The sequence below is a fragment of the Plectropomus leopardus genome, chromosome 11 (assembly GCF_008729295.1).
Source record: "Plectropomus leopardus isolate mb chromosome 11, YSFRI_Pleo_2.0, whole genome shotgun sequence".
Taxonomy (NCBI): Eukaryota; Metazoa; Chordata; class Actinopteri; order Perciformes; family Serranidae; genus Plectropomus; species Plectropomus leopardus.
This window is the reverse complement of record NC_056473.1, coordinates 15,234,734-15,254,431: the sequence shown is the minus strand read 5'-3', so window position 1 is coordinate 15,254,431 and position 19,698 is coordinate 15,234,734. Positions and strand designations below refer to the sequence as shown.

The window sequence follows — 19,698 nt, the reverse complement described above, 5'->3', positions numbered from 1 at the left end:
TTGCAGGCTATAACATTGAAGTTACTGTAGGCTGCTGTGGATAAAATGACATACCTGTGTTGCGTATGTGTTTCTTGACTTCCTGTGGTCTCTCAGGTGCAGTCTGGGTAATCCATGCATGCTGTCCGGTCAAACTCTGGGCGCTCTAGAATTCTTTCCAGGATGCCGAGTGCTGGCCAGGCGGGAGGTGGACGGCTTCTACTACTTGGGAACTGTAATACAGCAAGTACAGGTGAAATATTATCATAAACAGGCAACAACGATTTGTTAGTTGTTAGCTCTGCTCTCACACAGTGACTTTACATAAAAAAATGACCATGATGTTTATTATAAGAATACGCTGAATTTAACCTTTAAGACTGATGAGGGGTGTTTAGATAAGGCAATGCAAGATAACACTTACAACCTAAAACAAATCACCCAGAGGGGTAATTGAATTACAGAGTAAAATGTTTATGGCAAAGTCATTATCTGACCTAAATTTAGATCATATGTAACACTTACCATATAAATACATTTGCCATACCTCATGAATGACCAAACTAAAGACAGAAAGCTGTAGTACAGGTCTGGATTCATCATGTGATAGTGAAATGTCTACTGAGGGTCGGAAACCTTAGTTGCTGCAAAGAATTTAAAATATTCAGTATAATGACTTCATTTAAAGGGACAGTTCACCTCAAAAAAAAAAAAAGAGACATACATTCTTCCTCTTAGTGCTACTTATCAGTGTAGATTGTTTTGGTGTGAGCTGCCGAATGTTGGCGATATCAGCTGTAGAGATCATATCCATAGACCTTGTTCTGAGGAGTTTCATGTAGGAACTATTTTCTCTCTTCCGAAATTCCCCCAGCAACTGAACCAATGTGCAGAAGGAAGTGTGCGTCTACTGCTAGCTCACCTAGCAACGCTGAGCTAGCTAACTTTAAAGCTCAGCCAAGAAGCACGGCATTAATGTTTACAAACCCAAAAATGTGTCCATATCATTACAGACTGCTGCATATTCTGCCCAGCAAAACAGACACATCACAGTGTATGCTAACATCTTTTTGTCCAAACTCAGGGCCGTGGAGGAGTTTGGGTTGTGGAGTTTGACCATCCAGGAGGAGCCATTATGGGGATCGCATCCTCCCAGAGGCAGCTGGTTTGCTCCCTGGACATGGTAAACCACACCAGAGCACACACACGCTGTCTGGTACCTGGTGATACTGTCCTGTCGCCATGGGAACAAGATTTGAGGCGATATGGGCCAGGGAGAGTGATGGGAGCCGCAGAACGCAGGGATGGTTTTGGAGGTAAATAGTTAAATAGTGTTTTTGTTTATACTTTTACAGGCGTATTCAGTGGCGTGGATGATGGGAAATAGAGACAGGTACAACAGATGCAGAATAAATGCCAGACATTATAAAGAAAAATGTAAACTACATTTTAATTTACCCGTTGAACTTTTTATCAGTTTGCTATCAACAAACAAATCACCTTATCATTATCGCCTTATTTGTTTCACATTTTCATTCATATTAAACTTTAATTAAATTACATTTTAATTGTTACATGATACAAGATATATTATTTCATGTACATTCACATTTTAATTTATATATTAAAGTTTGAGTCAGTTTACTTAGTTATTTTTGTGTTATTTTTATATTTCTCACCTTACTTTAAGTGCATTTGTTGCTGGATTTACATTTTCCTAAATATTTAATTTTAAATTAAACTTATGTTGTTACACTTTTTTGAATGAATATCGACAATATAATGTACTTATTAACATTTAAATCTCTTATATTTTCATTTTAATTTAAGCGCACTACCTGCTGGTGTCGTGTTTTTTCCTTGTGACTTAATTTAAGTAGTTCTAAATTGAAGGTGATAAATCATTTATTAGTAGTAGTTTATTATTAACACAATGGATTAATGTTTCCTCTCTCAGTAAATCCCTCTTGTTTGACACTGCAGTTGATGGTGTTGGGGGCCTGCGGGTGCTGATGTGGAACAGCTGTGTGTCGCTGGTTCCCTGCAGCCTGGTTTTGCCCATTTCCTCTTCTCAACATGACAGAATAGTCAGGATGCTCCAAATCCCTACATCAGCCTCCAGTCATTCCTGCAACTGGCTTTGTGCTCGCAGCTCCTCTTGCACTCCCTGGCTGTTCTGCTCTGACGGCAGTCAGTCTTCATCCTGCAGCTACTCAGTCTCAAACCACCATCCATGCTTATTTAGACCCTGCTGTAGGTCCAGCTTTGGAGGAATGGATGGATTTGAGAGGACGGAGCACGATAAAAAAATGGACCTCAATGATACAGATGTGAGGAGGAGTGACCCTGAGGTGCCTTGCTCCTCCTCCTCCTCCTCCTCCTCCTCCTCCTCGTCTTCTTCATCTCTTTGTGAGGATAAGAGCAGAGCAGTGAAGCTGAGAAGTAAACAGCAGCGTCCTCCCTGGAGGTATTGGAGACGAACTGGGCCAGAGCCACAACACAGACAGCCAGGTGGGAAACACAGGCGACTTAACTGATGCACTTATAGATTACTACAAAAAAAATACACGCTCAACGCTGCAGAGTAACGCGTAATTAAATTCAATTTACATGGGAGGCTGCATTGTCAATATCTCCACTTTGGTTTAAGTATTAAAGGTTTAAACCTGTGTTGTTTGGGTCAAAGTTTCATGATCACTTAAATGCCAGAAGCTGCACCTGGGGGTTTAGATTTAAAGGGATAGTTCACCCCAAAACTAAAAATACATATTCTTCCTCTTGACTTGTAATGCTATTTATCATTCTTGATTTTTTTTGTTGCGAGTTGCCGAGTGATGGAGATATCAGCCGCAGAGATCAGTCTGCAGAAAGTCCACTTAACACCCTTGTGAATTGAAAGAGTTGTGGATTTGGACAGTGCTTGCAGACTTCCTGGAAATGCGGCTGCAAAGTCAGCGATTGCAGTGAAGTCTGGACATTTTCACTTAGCCAAATGGTAGTGAGAGTCGATTATCACAAATGCAAGAAGTCATGTTCTGTCAAGATAAGTTTTCCCCCATGAAATCTGGTCATGTTTGATTTATTTGTTTTGATCTGCAGGTAGTGCAGTGCCGAGGAGAACATCACAACCTGTAAGATTCAGCTTCCCCGTCCCACAGATAAGTGCCTCACCCAATCACAGCTCTCTGTTTCAGTCACTTCCTGGCACTAAAGGAAGACGACCGACCATCAGAGATGCTTTTGGAACTATCAGCCTCAAACCTCGACCTCCGGCAGGACTGCGACCTTTCTCTGGCAACCCTACCGTTTACACATAAAATGTCAGTGCACAGATAAAACCTCACTATATAAATGAATAAAAAATACTTTATTTTTATACACTGATGCAGCGGTTACAATGTTGTAAAGAGCAATACATGGTGTCCTAGGACACGCAATCTACAGAATAAAATACTCAATGGCAATAAAAATATGGCTTCTTAATGTGCAGCAGATAAAAATTATCATAGCAAAACAAAATGTAAACTCTTTAAAGCAGAAATCGTTTTGAAAACAGGCAATAAACACACAAACAGCATTAGCAATGGTCGGTTTTGTTATTGACGGTTAAAGTGTGGGTCAGGTGACGGGTCACAGATTGAACGTGAGGTTGACAGTCTCTCCAGCTTTGACGCTGACCAGCTGAGTCTGCTGATTTAACTCCGGCACGCTTGCAGTGATAGCATATGTTCCCGGTGACAGCTCGATGAAGAAATCTTCACTCGCTGACACAGGATCCTGAAGAAAATGAGACTCGAAGTTTAATCTTTTATTGTTTTCTAATAAAAAAAATTCCAAGCAGCAACCAACACAGCTTGAGGAGGGATGAGTGGAAGTAATGTGAATTTCCCTTAAAAAAATTACGTTACAGAGGCTGGCACCAAGAAATCTGTTATCCTGTAGAGCAGCAACCAGGGGGGCTGAAAAATGAAGCCAATGTGGAAGTGCCAAATACTGCAGGTCATCAAATGGTTGTTTGAGGCTGACTCCAAGAATGATTTAATCCCCATAGATCTCTGTGTTATTGTGCTGGACTTAACAGCAGAAATAAACATGTTTCACACTGAAATCTGTTTTGGTCTCTACGCTGTTTCTTCACAACAACGGTACGAGATGAATTTTTATGAATCACCCATTAAATTGTTATTAAGGCTTAAAGTTATTTTGTTGATTAATGACTCACTTGAATCAAAGTATTGATAGTAATGTCATTCCCACTGGAAATCAACACGTTTTTCAGCTTTTTGCAGTTTTCAGTTCATTTGTTTTGATTCTGCATGGCTAAGTTCAAACAGGTTTTACAGACCCTGTGCAGTCATGTGAGGCACACAAGCGGAGCGTTTTTATCCCCTGCCGCAAAACAGTGGCAGAGCTGAAGCAAGCAAGTGGCTGGTGAAGAACATTTAATATTTAGAAAGCTAAATTGCCATATATTTTTTTCTAAGGACTTGGAGGTCCAATTTAATCTAAAATGCCAGTAAACACTGAAATTGCACAAGTTAAATAGCATGTCCATTTTTCTCTTTCCGCAATGGGAAAATGTTTGCCAAGACATCAGCCATATTAACCTATTAAACTGTCATGGCTTGTGAATTTGACTTTGTTTTCGAGAGCTCTTTCTGCTTTGTAACAATAATATAAAAATTCTTTTAAAAGATGGAAGCTTCATATGACGCCAAGAAAAAGCAGCAGAAAAATCTTACCTTCTTGTGCGGGGTCCTTGCATGTTTTTTGGCTGACTGTGCAGATGTTCTCATCCCAACAGTTGGCCGTGAGTGGAACCTGGACACATGGCTCCTCTCAGTGTCAGTGGGCTCAGTGCAGCGACCAGACTCATAATACCTCTGCAGCGTAGAGAATATTCACGTTATTCTCCAGGTCTGTAGCTTAAAGCATAAAGTTGCAGGCTACAAAATCACTGACCTTGCACTGATGGGTCGTCTGTGCCATGAACCCTGCGATGGTTCCAAAGACATCATCAAGCTCTGTGTGTGTTCTCTGGAAAAAAGGATGAAATTTGAGACAAATCAAGTCAAGATCTAAATTTAATTGACATTAGGGTAAAAATACAGAAGACATGCAGGTACCTTGGCAGGGATTTGTGTGTCTTCATCTGTAGTGGTTGTATTCTGGGATGCTCTGGTGCTCGCCCAGTCCACACCCCGCCTGGAGGCCCGCTCCAGCACCTCCAGGCCCAGACTGGCAGAGCGCCGCAGAGAAGACTCCAGCCAGGCTTGGCTTGCCATGAACAGGTCGAGTTTATCTCATATGCTCTTCACCTGAGTGGAAGAATAAGCAGAGACCTCAGCCACTTTCCCTTACCTCACAGTACACAGATATGCTTGATTTTTTTCAAAACATACTTGTCTTTTTTACTAATTTGATATCGAGCTGAAGTGATTCCTTAACCGACAAAAACTGGGCAAGGAACTATAATTTATATATCAGAGTAGGGATGGTTGGGATTTGACTTACAATTGAGCTACAAATATTTTTATATTATATGGTTTTTTTTTATATTTTAAAGGCCACAATAATCGTTTTATTAAGAAAATAAAGGGCTAATTAACCCTTTGAAATGTAAATAAAGTGGCGAGAAATCTTTCAATAACACAAGAAGCCGGCAATTAGCAACTTCAAGAAATGATGCTCTCAAAATAACGTTGAAGAAAAATGTGCTAAAACAACAATAAAAAACAAACAAGGAAATGACTTGAAAGATGATAAAAACATGACATCCTTTTAAATACTTAACTGATACTAAAAATAGTGGCATCCCTTTTTGAAAAAAAAAAAACAAAAATTGAAATCCAGTTTAATATCAGTAAAATATTCACAATACAGTCGATAAAATATGATTGTTTCATTCACAAAAACCTGATCAGCATCTTAAAACTAGCTGAATTTGTCTAATCCCCGGTGGCTTGGTAGCAAATCACCAAACACTAATACGCAAACAGTTATATTATAACAGTGCAATAAGTGAATTCAGCACTAACAACGCATGCGTGAAGATTAACCCCCCCTCCTCCGAGCCAAACTGGAAAGCGGCAGGTTTGTTACTTTTATCGGTTCTTACTTTCCCTTTCAAACAGCCTCCCGCTGACTTCTCAACTAAAACACCGAAACGTGAAACAGTTCCGCGGTGAACTGTCACACTCTGTTCGACGTGATTCCACGGCTCCACGCGCTGTGGCAACAAATCTGCGATGAGATTATTTACGAGTTTAGTTACCTGTTACACTCACGGGGAGCTGATCGGGTCAGAAGTAAGACGCACATTAAAACAGGCTTTCAGGTACAACGGCGCGTCTTCTTTCGGCACGTAGTCCTCACATTTTACAAATTCAACTTGCAAACTCTCTCATTAGCCGAGACAGCGTTGTTTTCAAGTGACAGCACAGGAAATCCTGCACGTTAAGCCCCGCCCCCAACGTTAAGAGCCTAAATATCTAGGTCACTTGGGGAAAAGCCTCCAAGTATACCATGCAGTCATTTTACATTAAAATAAAAAAAAAAACATTATACTGATTTCTTGGTGGCCACCCCAGACACTTCTACACTAGGGGTTATTAAATAATAAATGCATACAAATATACTAAATATAATGATATCACTTTCCCCCCTGTAATCTTGGTATAATTCATAGGAAATCACTCCTCTCAAAATAGACAATTTGGAAAGGTAGGTCTGTGCATTTACTAGCTTAACTGCTCAAAGACAAGCTATGATGAGGTGTCACAAGAAGATACCTTTTCTATTTTTGATATGCCACAAGCCAACAAGTTTGAGTACCACTGCTAATGATTTTATTTTATAAGTCTAGTGGCTTCCTGGCTGAGCCAAAATGCATAATATAGCCCTTCCTTTCCCTGTTTGTCATCACTGTAAATCAAGATACATTGCCATCACTTTTCAGTGTCCCAAAAGTTAAATCGAGGTCTTTTCAAATACTTTGAGGGCTGCAGTAACCCTGAGGTGACTCAAAAGTATTATCATGGGACAAGTTACAGTGCATACTTTAGCTTGAGTTGCCCAATAAGACAGTTGTTCTGTTATACAAAAATTAAACATTTTACTACTATTATTTATTGCATAAATTATTTTAACTTTACTACGCAGGATTTTCATTGTAGCAAAATGCAATTTGACTGTCAATATCAAATTTGCAGATCAACATGCAGGCAAAAAACACTGCCACTGTTTTGAAAGAGCAGAAGCTCAAGCACATACTATAACTGCCATATATGAAATCATTTAAATCAGACATGACAGACATGTTTCCATTTATACAGTTTATTTTTGCAAAAACACACTGACAGGAACATTATGCCATCAGCACACAGGCTCCTCCCACTGCCTTGATCTTCTCCTCGGCCCTCCGGCTGAAGAACTTGGCCTTGACGATCACAGGCTGCTTGGGCAGTTTGCCTTTGCCCAAGACTTTGTAGTAGCCCTGCGAAAAAAAAAGAAAAAAAAACACATCATTAATGCAACCTAAAGAGGAAAACAAAGTCCATAATACTTTGGGTCAACTACGATCAAGAGAAGCATGTCATGAATTCAATGTCCAATAAAATGCTGTTAACAGCAGTGTTACATTAGAAGGTCATTTAATCCAATTATATAAGCACAATACAAATATAGTCATGAAAAGTCTCCAACTAACACAACACATCTACAAGTACATACAAATCGTCATCCGATAAAATGTTCAGCAATTCATTTTCAAACATCTGAATTATGTTGGTGGAATATTTGCTTTTTTATTCTTTTGCAATATTTTACTTTCACATGAGGACAATATGCAGGCAACACAGTGGGGAGAAAGAGTTTGTACATGTTTCAAATTTCACCATTACATTTTTTTGGGCACAACTTTCCCTTTCTGTCAGGCATGATAGTGAAGGGTCTAACAATCCGGACCCTGTATTTTTCAGCTTTTAAGTTCATACCTCATTTTTTGGAGGTGGGGGTGTACACATTTTAAAAAAAAGGAGTCAACATTTCTTGGGTTTTATTAAATCAACCACATGGACACGAAAGAACACAGATGTAGATTAACTTTATAAATTAACTTCACAGAAAAAGCAAAAATGTTCTCACACTGCTGACTGGACCGTGCCTGAGGTTTGGTCTGATGTACAGTAATTTAATCAAATTCAGTGCCACCTTTGCTATATTCACTGTAGCTGGAAAGTTCACCAGAACCACACCAGCTACTGTTTTTTCTACAGCTGTTTAAAACATTGAAACTGTGTTGTGTCTGTATCTTGGGTCTTAAAGGATTTCTCTTCCACGGTTTAAAACACTTACTTAAAAATGTTCCTTTAAGTCTTTTGAGATACGCTGATATTTTCAGTCTTAAGAAAAACTTGCACAAAGGCGAGTGTGAGGGAAACACATCAGCCTGTTAGAAGTGCATACTCCCAGACATTCAGGTTCTAACTGACCCCAACTCCCTCCGCCATTGTTTTTATAGCGATGAGGGCTGGTGACAAAATCTTATGTCAATAATGAAAATATCGACCAATACTTACAGCGCGCACAGCATCGATGATGGGTGCGGGTCCGTCGGGCTTCTTGCCATAGTTGAGCCTGGTCTGCTCGCTCACCAGCGTCCACAGCTTGTCCAGGTTGATGGTGGGGCAGTGGGCTGTGTTTCTCTTCAGGTGGTAATGTCTCATACCCACCTTACCGAAGTACCCCGGATGGCTGAGGAGACACACGGGGAGGAGAGACAAGGGTCAATTGAATATCCAGAGTTGGAAATATACAATGACTCAAGGACATAACCTGAAAAACTGCTGTCTTGGTAACTTTATATATGTTAAGTTATACATTATGCGAAGCTGTAAATCTCTCTGGACATGACGATAATGTTCTGCACATGTTTTAGACTCACAGACAATGTTTTTTAAAACCAAAAACTCTGAGATTAATCCAAGTATCGAATTTCCCCTTAAAATTTGCACAACATTTACTGCATAATTACACCAGATTAAAAACATACTTGGTATCAATATGCAACCACGAGACCAATATTAATATTTGCATGTTTCGGTAACATAATCCCATCATATTCAAAATTCCAAGATGTGCACATTTTAGACAGAACCCCATCGCATTTTAAAGTCTGCATCACATTTCTGAAAACAATTTGATGTGACCTCAGTATCAGGATCAGGGTGAAACAGCTTGTGGCTGCCCATGTGGCTGACTGGCCTACACAGAGCCAGTCGGTGAATAGGACCAGCCTTCACTCTAAGAGGACTCTAGCACACCAAGACAATGATTTGTGTCAAGATGAGACTCTAGTCTCTATAACGGCATTGTTCACAACTACCGACTGAACAGACACTGTAGCACCAGGCTACAGAGCAGATACATGTCAGAAAGCATTGCACAACAATTTAAGTGACAGATATGTTAAAGTTGATTGATAAACGTATAATTGCTGGTTGAAGGGATGTCCCGATCAACTGTCCGCCCTCGATCCATGCATCAACAGATGTGTTGATGCTGAGTTTTAGTTATAACATTGGCAAAGGGAGTGGAAAAAGCACTGCTACAAAGCTGAAAACAGAGCTGTTTTAGAGATACATGGTTCTCAGGGGACAGCCACAATACACACGACCATCTTCTAGAATATGATGGACTGCTGTAGATTAACTAACCAACAGGATATAAAGGAGTTAAATGAGCACAACTTTAAACATCTACAGCAGCAAAATGCAACACGCACAATGCAATAGGAAGATTCCTCCAGGAGCATCAAATATATTAAGAAAACACTGACAGGGAATACTTTCCTGCATTTTGACTTATTTTACTTTAAGTCGGTTCCTTTAAAAGTACATTTTACTAGTGATGCTTGCATAGCTACATTTACTTAAGTACGACTTTGAACTATTGATACTTTCACTAAAGTAAAGGATCTGAATACTTTCTCCACCACTGCCTTGTACCTGTGGCACACACTGCAGCTCATTTTGCTGGCATTGCTGTCAGTCTCTTTATCCCTTATCTGAAAGGCACTGCTCCTCTGTAAATTTACTTTTAACCGAACTTCCACCGCGTTGATTGAGGCTACTTAAGCGAAGTTCAACAAAATAGTATCTACTGATAATCTGTCCCGATATGATGCGTCTAGTACATTAAAGTTATTAAAATCAATCCAATGAATATGACTGATGATTGAAAAGCTCTGCAATGCATTAAGAAAAAACTCACTGTGACCAAACAATTCAAGTTTTGTATTTACTTCATACAAAATAACATGTTATAATAGACCAAACTCTCTTGAATCTTTTTGGCCTTGTCCGTGTCTCAATGGAATTTTTCCATCCCTCCAAGAGTCTTCATTTTCATCGTCTGCGCATCTTTTGAACGGATTACGCTACACTAACAAATCACTCTGCTTTTAGCGCTGAGGGCTTAGTTGCACTTGCAGGTACAAGGTGAGTGTGGTTGTTGTCGGCTCTCCATCCCTCTCTCTCTTCCGGGCAGGGCAGTTAAACGCCATGTGCCACAGACGACATGAGAATGCAAGAGAGTCTCACATGGAGTTGAAATGAAACGAGGACTCAGAACTTAAGTAAATAACCAACGTTCTCAGTCAGTGTTTTGTTGTTGTTTATGGTGTGTGGTGTTTCCCGGTGGCCAGGGTACAGCCCCGGCTCTTGCACACACAGTGCTCAGTAGACTGGAGGAGAGACGGGGATTGCATTGATGGTGGTTGCACTTATTGCGTTGATGTGCATAAAAGCTTTGCAAGTAAAAACACCTATGTGAGAGCTAATGTAAACATAGGATCTGATCACAACAGGCTTTTAATCGCCAATCCCTATCTGTCCCAACTTTGAGACATCTCTAGCCATTTGCAAATCAGGTATTGCTCTCTAGCTATTTTCCCCAAATCTATAAACAAACTTTGCATCGCCTTTTGCGACAGAAATGTTTACATGACAGTACACGGCACATATATTTTGTTCAGATAGCATATTTTGGCACATATACAGATCTGAAACAGATTACTGCCAACGCATTGGCGTGCTATCAAGAAAACACCCAAAATTTTGCTTCAACACACCATCAGACATGTCATGCAGCACTTACTATTTGTCGAAGTTGATTCTGTGGTGATGCATACCACCAGCATTACCACGACCTCCAGGATGCTTTCTGTGCTTGCCTGTTGGTGGACAAGTAAGAGTTAACCATGAGCGACAAACATATGAAGTGATGCAACTACTACAATCACCTTTACCAAGAGACTGAACTCACCAATGCGACCATGTCCGTGGCTGACATGTCCTCGGAGCTTCCTGGTCTTGGTCTTCTTGGTTGGCTGTTGATGTAGATTTTTGATATCGATTAAAACGAGTAAACGTACAACAATCAAGGTCCTGTCACAACCATGGGAGCTAGCCGGCTGACTAAATTAGCCGCACAACCTTACGCAACGTGGATATATTAACAACCCTCGCAGCCGATCAACTGTGAACAGCAAATATTTCACACAACATATGTCCGCAAGCCCTCGTTACATCTAAAAACGGACAAACACTACATGCTTGAACCCATCGCTCACTGCATTCATGCTGACTAGATTCCTATGAAGCTAATGCTAACTCAACCGGCAGACTGCTGTCGCTTTGCACGTTCAGCAGACTGGACGTCGAGGAAGTTATTCCCCAAAACTGACATTGTTAAATCAGACTACCTTTATCACGTTTATATAGACAACAGAGGTTTATATTCGTGGTTGAAACACGCGAGTACAGACGGAATATGCTAGCTGACGGCTACATCCAACGGCCCAGCTCTCACACAGAAAAGCGCTCACAAATTCACATAATGTTAGTAACCCCCGATTAAAAACGCCAAGTAAGAGGCCGTGGGTGTTGGGTGTACTATAAACCGATATCGGATGATGGTTTGCTGTCCGAATGACCAAGGATGGGCACAGATTTAACTACATTTCAAAGCACAGGGTTTCATGATAGCACCTACCATCTTGGAGGCTAGTTGAAAGAGGAACGGGATTTGTAAACCTCGCGGTTTTGTGCGAGATTTGGGCACAGATAACAAAGTGCAAAGAAACTCACAGCGACGCCCAGTGATGGAGGATAGAAATGACTGTTTTGGTGAATATTCAGCCACCTAACATAGAGGGATGTACATTTACTCAAATACTGTACTAATGCTTTACTTCAGTACTTACGAAAATTGCATCATTTATCACAGCCAGAAACTGTTAAAAATGGTCATTCATCCCTACCATGCAGCTCCAGCATTCAGCTGATTTTTAAAATGTTTAAATAGGGTAAGATGTCCCTCTTGAAAACTCTTATTTTTTACTGCCGCAGACCACAGACTTTGGATCGTGGCTCTTATTTCCACACATTTGACAAAAGAGGTGAAAATACAGTGCTTTTGTGCCTTATTGTAGGTGAGTTGTTGAAATGAGATATGTGGTGCTGTTATTGTGGATCCAAATGTAATGTCACTTACTTTCACCCCCCCACCCCCCCTTTTTTTTTAAACCTCTGTGTTTATTTCATGAATATGCTCTCCGTGTGAACAGGTTAATGCAATCTTACTGTATCTACCTGTACAAATAAAATTTCATGAATAAATTAATTTATCAAAGCTGCAGTGATGACTTTGCACACATGGTGGCCTCATGAGCAAACATTCACATAATCACAAACCTCCCTCTTATCAAACACAAACCAGTAAGACTTTATTCACTTGAAGTAAAACTATGATTAGTGTTGCACATAACGAAAGATGCATCATTCTAAAGTCACCGTGCACTATGATTACGAATACGCTTATGTGGCTTTTATGAGGATTTACAGTAGAAACCAAGTCTGCTGTGATAGAAACAAGTTGGGACTGCTGTATTTTCTGCATCATCAGGCACGTTCACATCACTTAGCGGATGAGTTAATTCAGACACTGTCAGTGATGATTTATGTAGGCTTTGAATTTGTAGTCAAATCATAAGTCAACAGAACAGCCCAGAGTATCTTCTGCCAGGGTGCAGGGAGTGAACTCCATTGTCTTAAAACCTGTGGGTAAGATAACTACTTTCAGACCGAGAAAAGTTTGTGTGTGTGCATCAAAGACTTTCGGCGCTTGTTAATATCTGATTTCATGAAGCCTTTGAGGGAATATCTTTGCTGTAGCCTAAATTACTGAGTTCTTCTTCATGTAACGTTAAATGATGTGCTCTGTATAGTAGGATAGGATGTAGGCTGTGATAGGATAGGTGTAGGATATATTATACCATGTTTGGAATCTATTTTATGGAGTATGTAGGTCTAGGTTATGAAAATAGTAACATGAATAAGATGAATGCATCATCAGATTATCGGGTGACTCTACATCAGACAGAGCTGAAGTTGATTTACATACAGTTGGTCTGTTATTCAAAGCTTGAGTCAACTTTACACCCTGTGACTAGTAACCTCTCAGTACCTCCAACTGAAGAAATGATAAACTTCAGCACCTGAGCCTCAATCAAATTCAACTTCATCAAACTTCATCAAAAGTTAAGTACTGTTTTTTTTTTTAAAATGATTCACTAATTCATGTTCTTCATTTCATGCTTGATGCTTCATTGCTGCAGTTTTTTCTACATGCTCTGTGCATTTAAGTCCCCGGTGATGTTGAAAGACAAATAATAGCATCACATGATTAGCTCAGTAGTTGATAGGAAAAACTGCTGTGAGGAGCTGAAATATCAGGAGGCTGAGGCTGGATTAGCTCTCCACCAATCAAATCACCTGTGTCCCCCTTGATACTGGACAACAGTGCCATTCTGCTCATCCTTCGCTCACAATCACCTGGTTTTCTCAAGCAGACATCTTGCGACTGCTTGTATTCACACTCAGGTAAGGTACAACTATGATCCAACTTTATTTTGATTACTATAAATTGTTAATGTTGTGTTACTAATCATCATGTGCATAATATCTTGTTTCTCTGTATTCGTTTAACTTGAGATATTACATTTTTTGCACAACTGACTTGTCCAATCAATCTTAAAATGATTCATCTGTGTCTTCTTTGGTGGTTTCCTTTTTGTTTTCATTCTTGTATTTTGCCGTCAAACATTGAGCACACAGGAGATTTCAAACTAGCAGCTTCTTCTGTGTTTTCTCATCTGTTTTTTCACCCCCAGAGGCCCAGTCCGCCTGGAGGGGTGGCACACTTGCCTCACAGGCGCCATAGCAACTTTCCCCAAAGAAGGGCCACCCTGTTGCCACGGGTAGCCAGGTGTACAGTACAGCTGACACTTGAGGCCATGTCATCTGAGACTGTTTCAAATCCCATAACCACAACAGAGGAGCCGAGCCTCCCAGCAGAACATGTAATACAGACACAGACAGTGATATAAAATCACAATTGAGCAGAGGGTTATCACATCAGCTGCATGAGTCTTAAAATGCTAAGGAAGAGGAGGAAAATTAAAGCATAATTAATACTTTATTCATATTCTGGTTTAATGAAAATGACGGCGCTATCTCTTTTTAAACAGCTCTGCAATATGCAATTCTGTGAGACAGAAAAGGAGTCAAGTCAATCCTGCCACGGAAAGACAAGAGCACCCTCTCCATCTGAAAAACGACAACCTGGAAAAGATGTTGCAGCTTTATTGAAAAGAATAAGGTAAAATAAAGGACAGCATGCAGCACATGCTCTTGTAACAGCACACTGGGAAAATAACTTTAAAGGCAGGAAATAGTCTTCTTTGCTTTCAGTTGAGAATTGGATACAGATTGGTTACAGCTTGCTGGGCTCTGTTTATAGGAACCTCTGATTGCTAACTTGATTAGTAGGATGCACACATAGATGTGTTTATTTTGCAATAGGTGTCTGCATATACTAATGTGTTCACAGATTGTCTGAGTGTGTTTTTGGGCATTATACTGACAGTTTATGCAGGCCTTCAAGGATCTGCATGATCCATATGTTTGTGCAGACAACCAATGTACTATCATACGTTTTTGGACTAAATCTGCCTAGAAATGACAATTTATGGTTTTAGAAGGAGCCACGTGCCAGAAGCTCTAGCTTCATAAAGAAAGAAGATTAAAATTTATGAAAGAACAATGTCTACAGACATTTCCACTGATCAAGATTTAATTTATTCCTACAGAATTCACCCAGAGGCCCAAAGGATTCTGGGTAACTCCTGCATACCCGTAGTGACCCTGGAGCGTCTGAATTTCTGGTCTGTATCATCTCTGCAGCCTGTGGTTTGTCTGGTACGACTGCCAATGCAAACACAAGCCGAGCTCCATGGCGATACCGTCTGTTTGGATCAGCCTCAACAAGTAAGGAGACAAAGGTCTACATACAACTTAACTTAACTTTCACTGAAAATTAGCTCCTTTTTATAATCTTCTTTGTCTCTGTTCACAGAATGGATTCAGTCAACATGAGGCAAACAGTTTGGAGGTAAGAGAAGCGTCGCCTCAGTTTGGTCTCAGCCAACCAGAAACAGCCCCGACCTCCTGGACTGAACCGATCTGTCCAGACAGCTCGCCCTCTGAAAAACCAGAGCAGGACTCAGGCTTCGACTGTGACTCTAATCCAGATCAGCCATACATCCTGTTGGATTCTGAATCTGAAGAATGGGACCCGGATGGGAAAACTGAGACATTTTATTTGGATCCAGATCGAGAGCAGACGGTGGTGGTCGAGCTGGTTCCCGAACTGGAATCAGATCGAGCAGATCGACCCCTGGAGCTGGAAGATGAAATCAAATGTGAAGAAGTTCAAATGAACAAGATTGAAGATACAAGACCTGATCTTCGCAGCTCACGAGATGAGGAGGAGGACTGGTCCGTGCAGAAGCCTGGACCTGTATCAGGGACTGAGGAGATGGAGAGTGAAGATTTCTGTGCTGTTTGTCTGAATGGAGGAGATCTGCTCTGCTGTGACCGCTGCCCTAAAGTTTACCATTTGGCTTGTCATATACCTCCACTCATCAGCTTTCCACTGTAAGTGCCTACGCTTACCTCTCAGCTATAGATACAATCAGCACACTCACTGTGAGTTGGGCCAGTGGTTCCCAACTCTTTCTAAATTAATTTTTATGAATTAATGAAGGTACTGTGTGTCCCGCAGAGGTGACTGGGTGTGCACACTGTGCAGAACTGACCGAGAGCCTGTGGAGACATACGCCTGTGAGAGCAAGTACTCCTGTGGGGAAGTCAAAGCTCCGTACACACTGTCCAACCAGGACCAGAGGGTGAGCTGCAGCTGTTTGACCATCATCAGATCTGAAAGTGTTCATTTCTTTATTTTACTTAACCTGGAGGAAAAAAAAGTATAAGCAGCTTCTAGTGGTCAAACAGTCTAACAATCTGCAATTCAAAGTGAGAAAAAGAACAAAGATAGGCGTTTTTATGCTTATGATTTTATGTTTTTATATTGGCGGTAGCTGAGGAGCATTATGTTTTTGGGTCCATCTGCCCATTCTTGTAAACCCGATACCTCAAGAACACTGTGAGAGATATTTTTCAGATTTAGCACAAACATCCACTTGGACTCAAGGATGAACTGATTAGATTTTGGTGGTCAAAGGTCACTTTAACTTGGTCTGTTTCTTGGTCTGTCTCATTCAATCAATATCTCAAGACCGCCTTGATAGAATTTCTTCAAATGTGGCATAGAAACTTGAATGGATTAAAAATGAACTGATTAGATTTTAGTGGTCAAAGGTCTTCTCAGACATGGATGTAAACTGTAAGTGCAACGTGACTGGTGCGCGGAGGCATACAATCGCATGGCGATATTTCTAGTTTCTTCTAAACCTGCAAAATCACTTGGATTTTTCTTTATAACATTATTTGTTTCCCAGACTTTGACTTTGGAATCAGTCACTGAGTAGATGTACAGATGTTTTTATTGACTGTGTATGTCTGTGTGTGTGTGTGTGTATGTGTGTGTGTGTGTGTGTGTGTGTGTGTGTTTCCTGTGCAGAGGTGTGAAAAGCTGACTCTGCTGTTGTACTGTCACACGCTCAGTGCTCCGTTCCATGAACCCGTCAGCGTCCTGGTCAGTCCAACAGATTGACACTGACATAGATTCAAATTCACCTCATTTCCAGATCAATGGAATGTTTTTTTTCTGATCATCCAAACTTTTTATTTCATTTTATTTTATTTTTTTTTCACCAAGTATCGAATGGAACAAAGCAACCTATTACAAATCTTTAAGCAACTATAAACCTGTAATGCTGGCCTCATTTAAAACAGTACAAAGTGATACCAGTATGTACTGGATGAACAACTTGCCTCAGCAGAGAAAACAATTTGCTGTACTGTACTCTACATATAAAATGTTCCATTTACCTACTTTACCTCATAACAAAATGATAAAATGAAAACAATCCCTCCCACTATGATCTAATTTCTGTGAATGTGCTCCAGGCCCGAAACTACTACCAGATCATCAAGAGGCCCATTGACCTGTCAATGATCCGCAGGAAACTGGATAAGAGCAACACTCTTCACTACTTCACCGCTGAGCAGTTTGTCGATGACGTGCTGCTCATGTTGAAGAACTGCGCTACGTTCAATTACGTGAGTGGGTTTTTATGCTTTAATCTAATTTCGAGAGTAATTGAATTATTTCTGCACTGTAACCTGTGGGAATATATTCCACATGTAGCAGAGAACTGGGCCACTTTTTCACTTTTGATCTTATTATGTTGAGACTGTCAGTCAGATTGTTTCCATCCACCAGTTAATGTTAAACCTCAGTTGATTTATTTGATTTTAACATTTAAAGGTGCAGTGTGTAAGATATGACCAAGATTTTAAACAATTTCACCACAGACCACCATTGTAAAAGAGATGTCTGTTGCCCAGTTGACAGGGCACCTCAAGTGGCAAACAAGATTAATTATAAATCTTTCTATTCTCAGTTTTTGAGCCATGGTGATTTTAAATTTTTTAGAAAGTTCACTGTGAAGAGTAAAGAGATTCAAAAATCTGTGCCGTCATCACAGTGTAAAGCAGGCCAAGCAGGAACGGAGCCGGAGAAACACTACTATATTCAGTTGGCTGCATACCACAAACCCGGGAAGCTAGAATTTTTTTTCAGCATGTGCAAAGCAAGCAGCTACATTGGAGTGAATAGGTGCGATCAGGCTCACAAGCCATATTTGGCCAAGGTCTGTGCTCATGATCCAGGCGAGACCAAAAATAAGTCCCAGTTCAGACAATCCTACATCCAAAATCCAAGTTACTGGTGTGGTTAGGTCAGCCAGGCCAAGCTAGGCTGCAGGCTTACAGTTGGCTGCCCCTCCAAATCCATGATGATCTAAAATCATTGTCTCAATCAAGACATTGGTCAAGCCAAAGTATGTCCAGAGTCTGACTGTATGAGGTCTGAAACACAAAGTCTGTATTTTTTAGGTAGGTAGGTAAGTCTGTCAAAAGTTGAGAGGCACAGACACCACAGACAGTTAGTGCAGGATGCAAATTTACGAATCTTTTGATGGTGAAGGAATGACCTACCTGACTCTGCCTCTGACTTGCTTCCTCTGACATTCTTAACCTAAACCTAATACACTCCTGCCAAAACCTAACCAACCCAACTGATGAAAGCAACGAGTACCAGCCACTAGCACATTCGGTGCCATAGGCAAACACCTAACAAAACATCCTAGCTGACACACAATAATTAATAAATTAATTATAAACAACAAAAGAATATGGTATGTGCAAATGTGCAAATCTTGACTTCTTTTTCGTTTTTTTTGTACTTTGCCTCGGGTATTGCCTTTTTATTTTCTTATAGCCCCTTCACCCCGACTTCATGTCAATCTATCAAATAGTTGTTTATATATTCTACATTTCAAACTCTCTGTTGGTCCTAGTGTACAGGCCTGTGAAACAAATTGACTTTATTAGGATTGTCCCTGGATAAATAAAATTTTAAACCAGAAAAATAGCCTCTGATTTTTGTGCTTTTCTCTTTACATTCATCTTCCTTATTGTGCAGCCAGACTCAGAGGTGGCCCAGGCCGGTCGAAGCCTGGAGGTGTTTTTCTTGAGCAAACTGAAGGAGGCTTTTCCCGACCAGGTGTTCCCGTCAGCCAGCCAGGACCGAACGGACAGAGCTCGCCTCTCCTGGCTCAGCAGGAAGAGGAAGGAGAACTACAGGAAGAGGAGATACGTGTTCAGTGGGAAGAAATATTACCTGTAAATAACATGCAGAGATGTTTGTTGTTGCCTCAATGCATTTTAATTGATGGAGAACATGTTGAGGTGAAGTTTATTTTGAAAACAATGACGCTCATTTTACACTTTTACTTTTTGTATGAAGGAAAGAAAGGTACGGGGGGTGATCAGGTTGAGTCATTTTCACATTTCAGATATTTTAACAGAATTTCAGGTAAAACATTGATACTGGATAAGATTGTTTTGTGATTTAGAATAAAATCATTGAATGCCAATGAATCACATTATTTTTGGTCCTTTGAAACATCTCATGAAATGTGAATCAATCATGTTCCTGTTGTTTAACACATGTTTGAAAACCATTAACATTTAGAAAGGTTTATGTATAAATATACTGTATGTTTGTTAATTTGTGTGATGCGACTTACATTGCACTTCAGTATAACTCTGCTAAAGTTAAATCAGGGAC

At 40.4% G+C, this 19,698-nt stretch overlaps 3 protein-coding genes, 1 long non-coding RNA gene and 1 other non-coding gene across 5 annotated transcripts; 2 read left to right on the top strand and 3 right to left on the bottom strand.

The window, feature by feature from the left end:
• Positions 1-3,327: 3,327 nt before the first annotated feature.
• akip1 (A kinase (PRKA) interacting protein 1) lies at positions 3,328-6,427 on the bottom strand. Its single transcript, XM_042496557.1, has 5 exons — positions 6,254-6,427; positions 5,106-5,297; positions 4,942-5,016; positions 4,722-4,862; positions 3,328-3,756 (listed from the first exon to the last, which is right to left on the bottom strand). Exons 2-5 carry the CDS (start codon positions 5,262-5,264, stop codon positions 3,610-3,612), a joined length of 522 nt encoding a protein of 173 aa, XP_042352491.1. The 5' UTR covers positions 5,265-5,297; positions 6,254-6,427; the 3' UTR covers positions 3,328-3,609.
• Positions 6,428-7,298: 871 nt separating this feature from the next.
• Positions 7,299-11,461, bottom strand: rpl27a (ribosomal protein L27a; the record flags this gene model as incomplete). The annotated part of the gene is made up of 4 exons (XM_042496048.1): positions 7,299-7,474; positions 8,559-8,733; positions 11,137-11,212; positions 11,305-11,461. Coding segments are annotated over 4 exons (537 nt in total), but the record flags the coding sequence as incomplete, so codon positions are not given.
• On the bottom strand, positions 9,215-9,343 carry LOC121950819. Its single transcript, XR_006106349.1, has one exon. It is a non-coding gene; the product is annotated as a small nucleolar RNA SNORA3/SNORA45 family (small nucleolar RNA).
• Positions 11,462-13,853: 2,392 nt separating the features above from the next.
• LOC121949928 lies at positions 13,854-14,639 on the top strand. Its single transcript, XR_006106307.1, has 3 exons — positions 13,854-13,922; positions 14,213-14,401; positions 14,570-14,639. It is a non-coding gene; the product is annotated as an uncharacterized LOC121949928 (long non-coding RNA).
• A 504-nt stretch (positions 14,640-15,143) lies between these two features.
• On the top strand, positions 15,144-19,384 carry LOC121950126 (tripartite motif-containing protein 66-like). The gene is made up of 6 exons (XM_042496044.1): positions 15,144-15,368; positions 15,457-16,037; positions 16,165-16,288; positions 17,023-17,097; positions 17,472-17,624; positions 19,051-19,384. Exons 1-6 carry the CDS (start codon positions 15,144-15,146, stop codon positions 19,252-19,254), a joined length of 1,362 nt encoding a protein of 453 aa, XP_042351978.1. The 3' UTR covers positions 19,255-19,384.
• Positions 19,385-19,698: the final 314 nt, after the last annotated feature.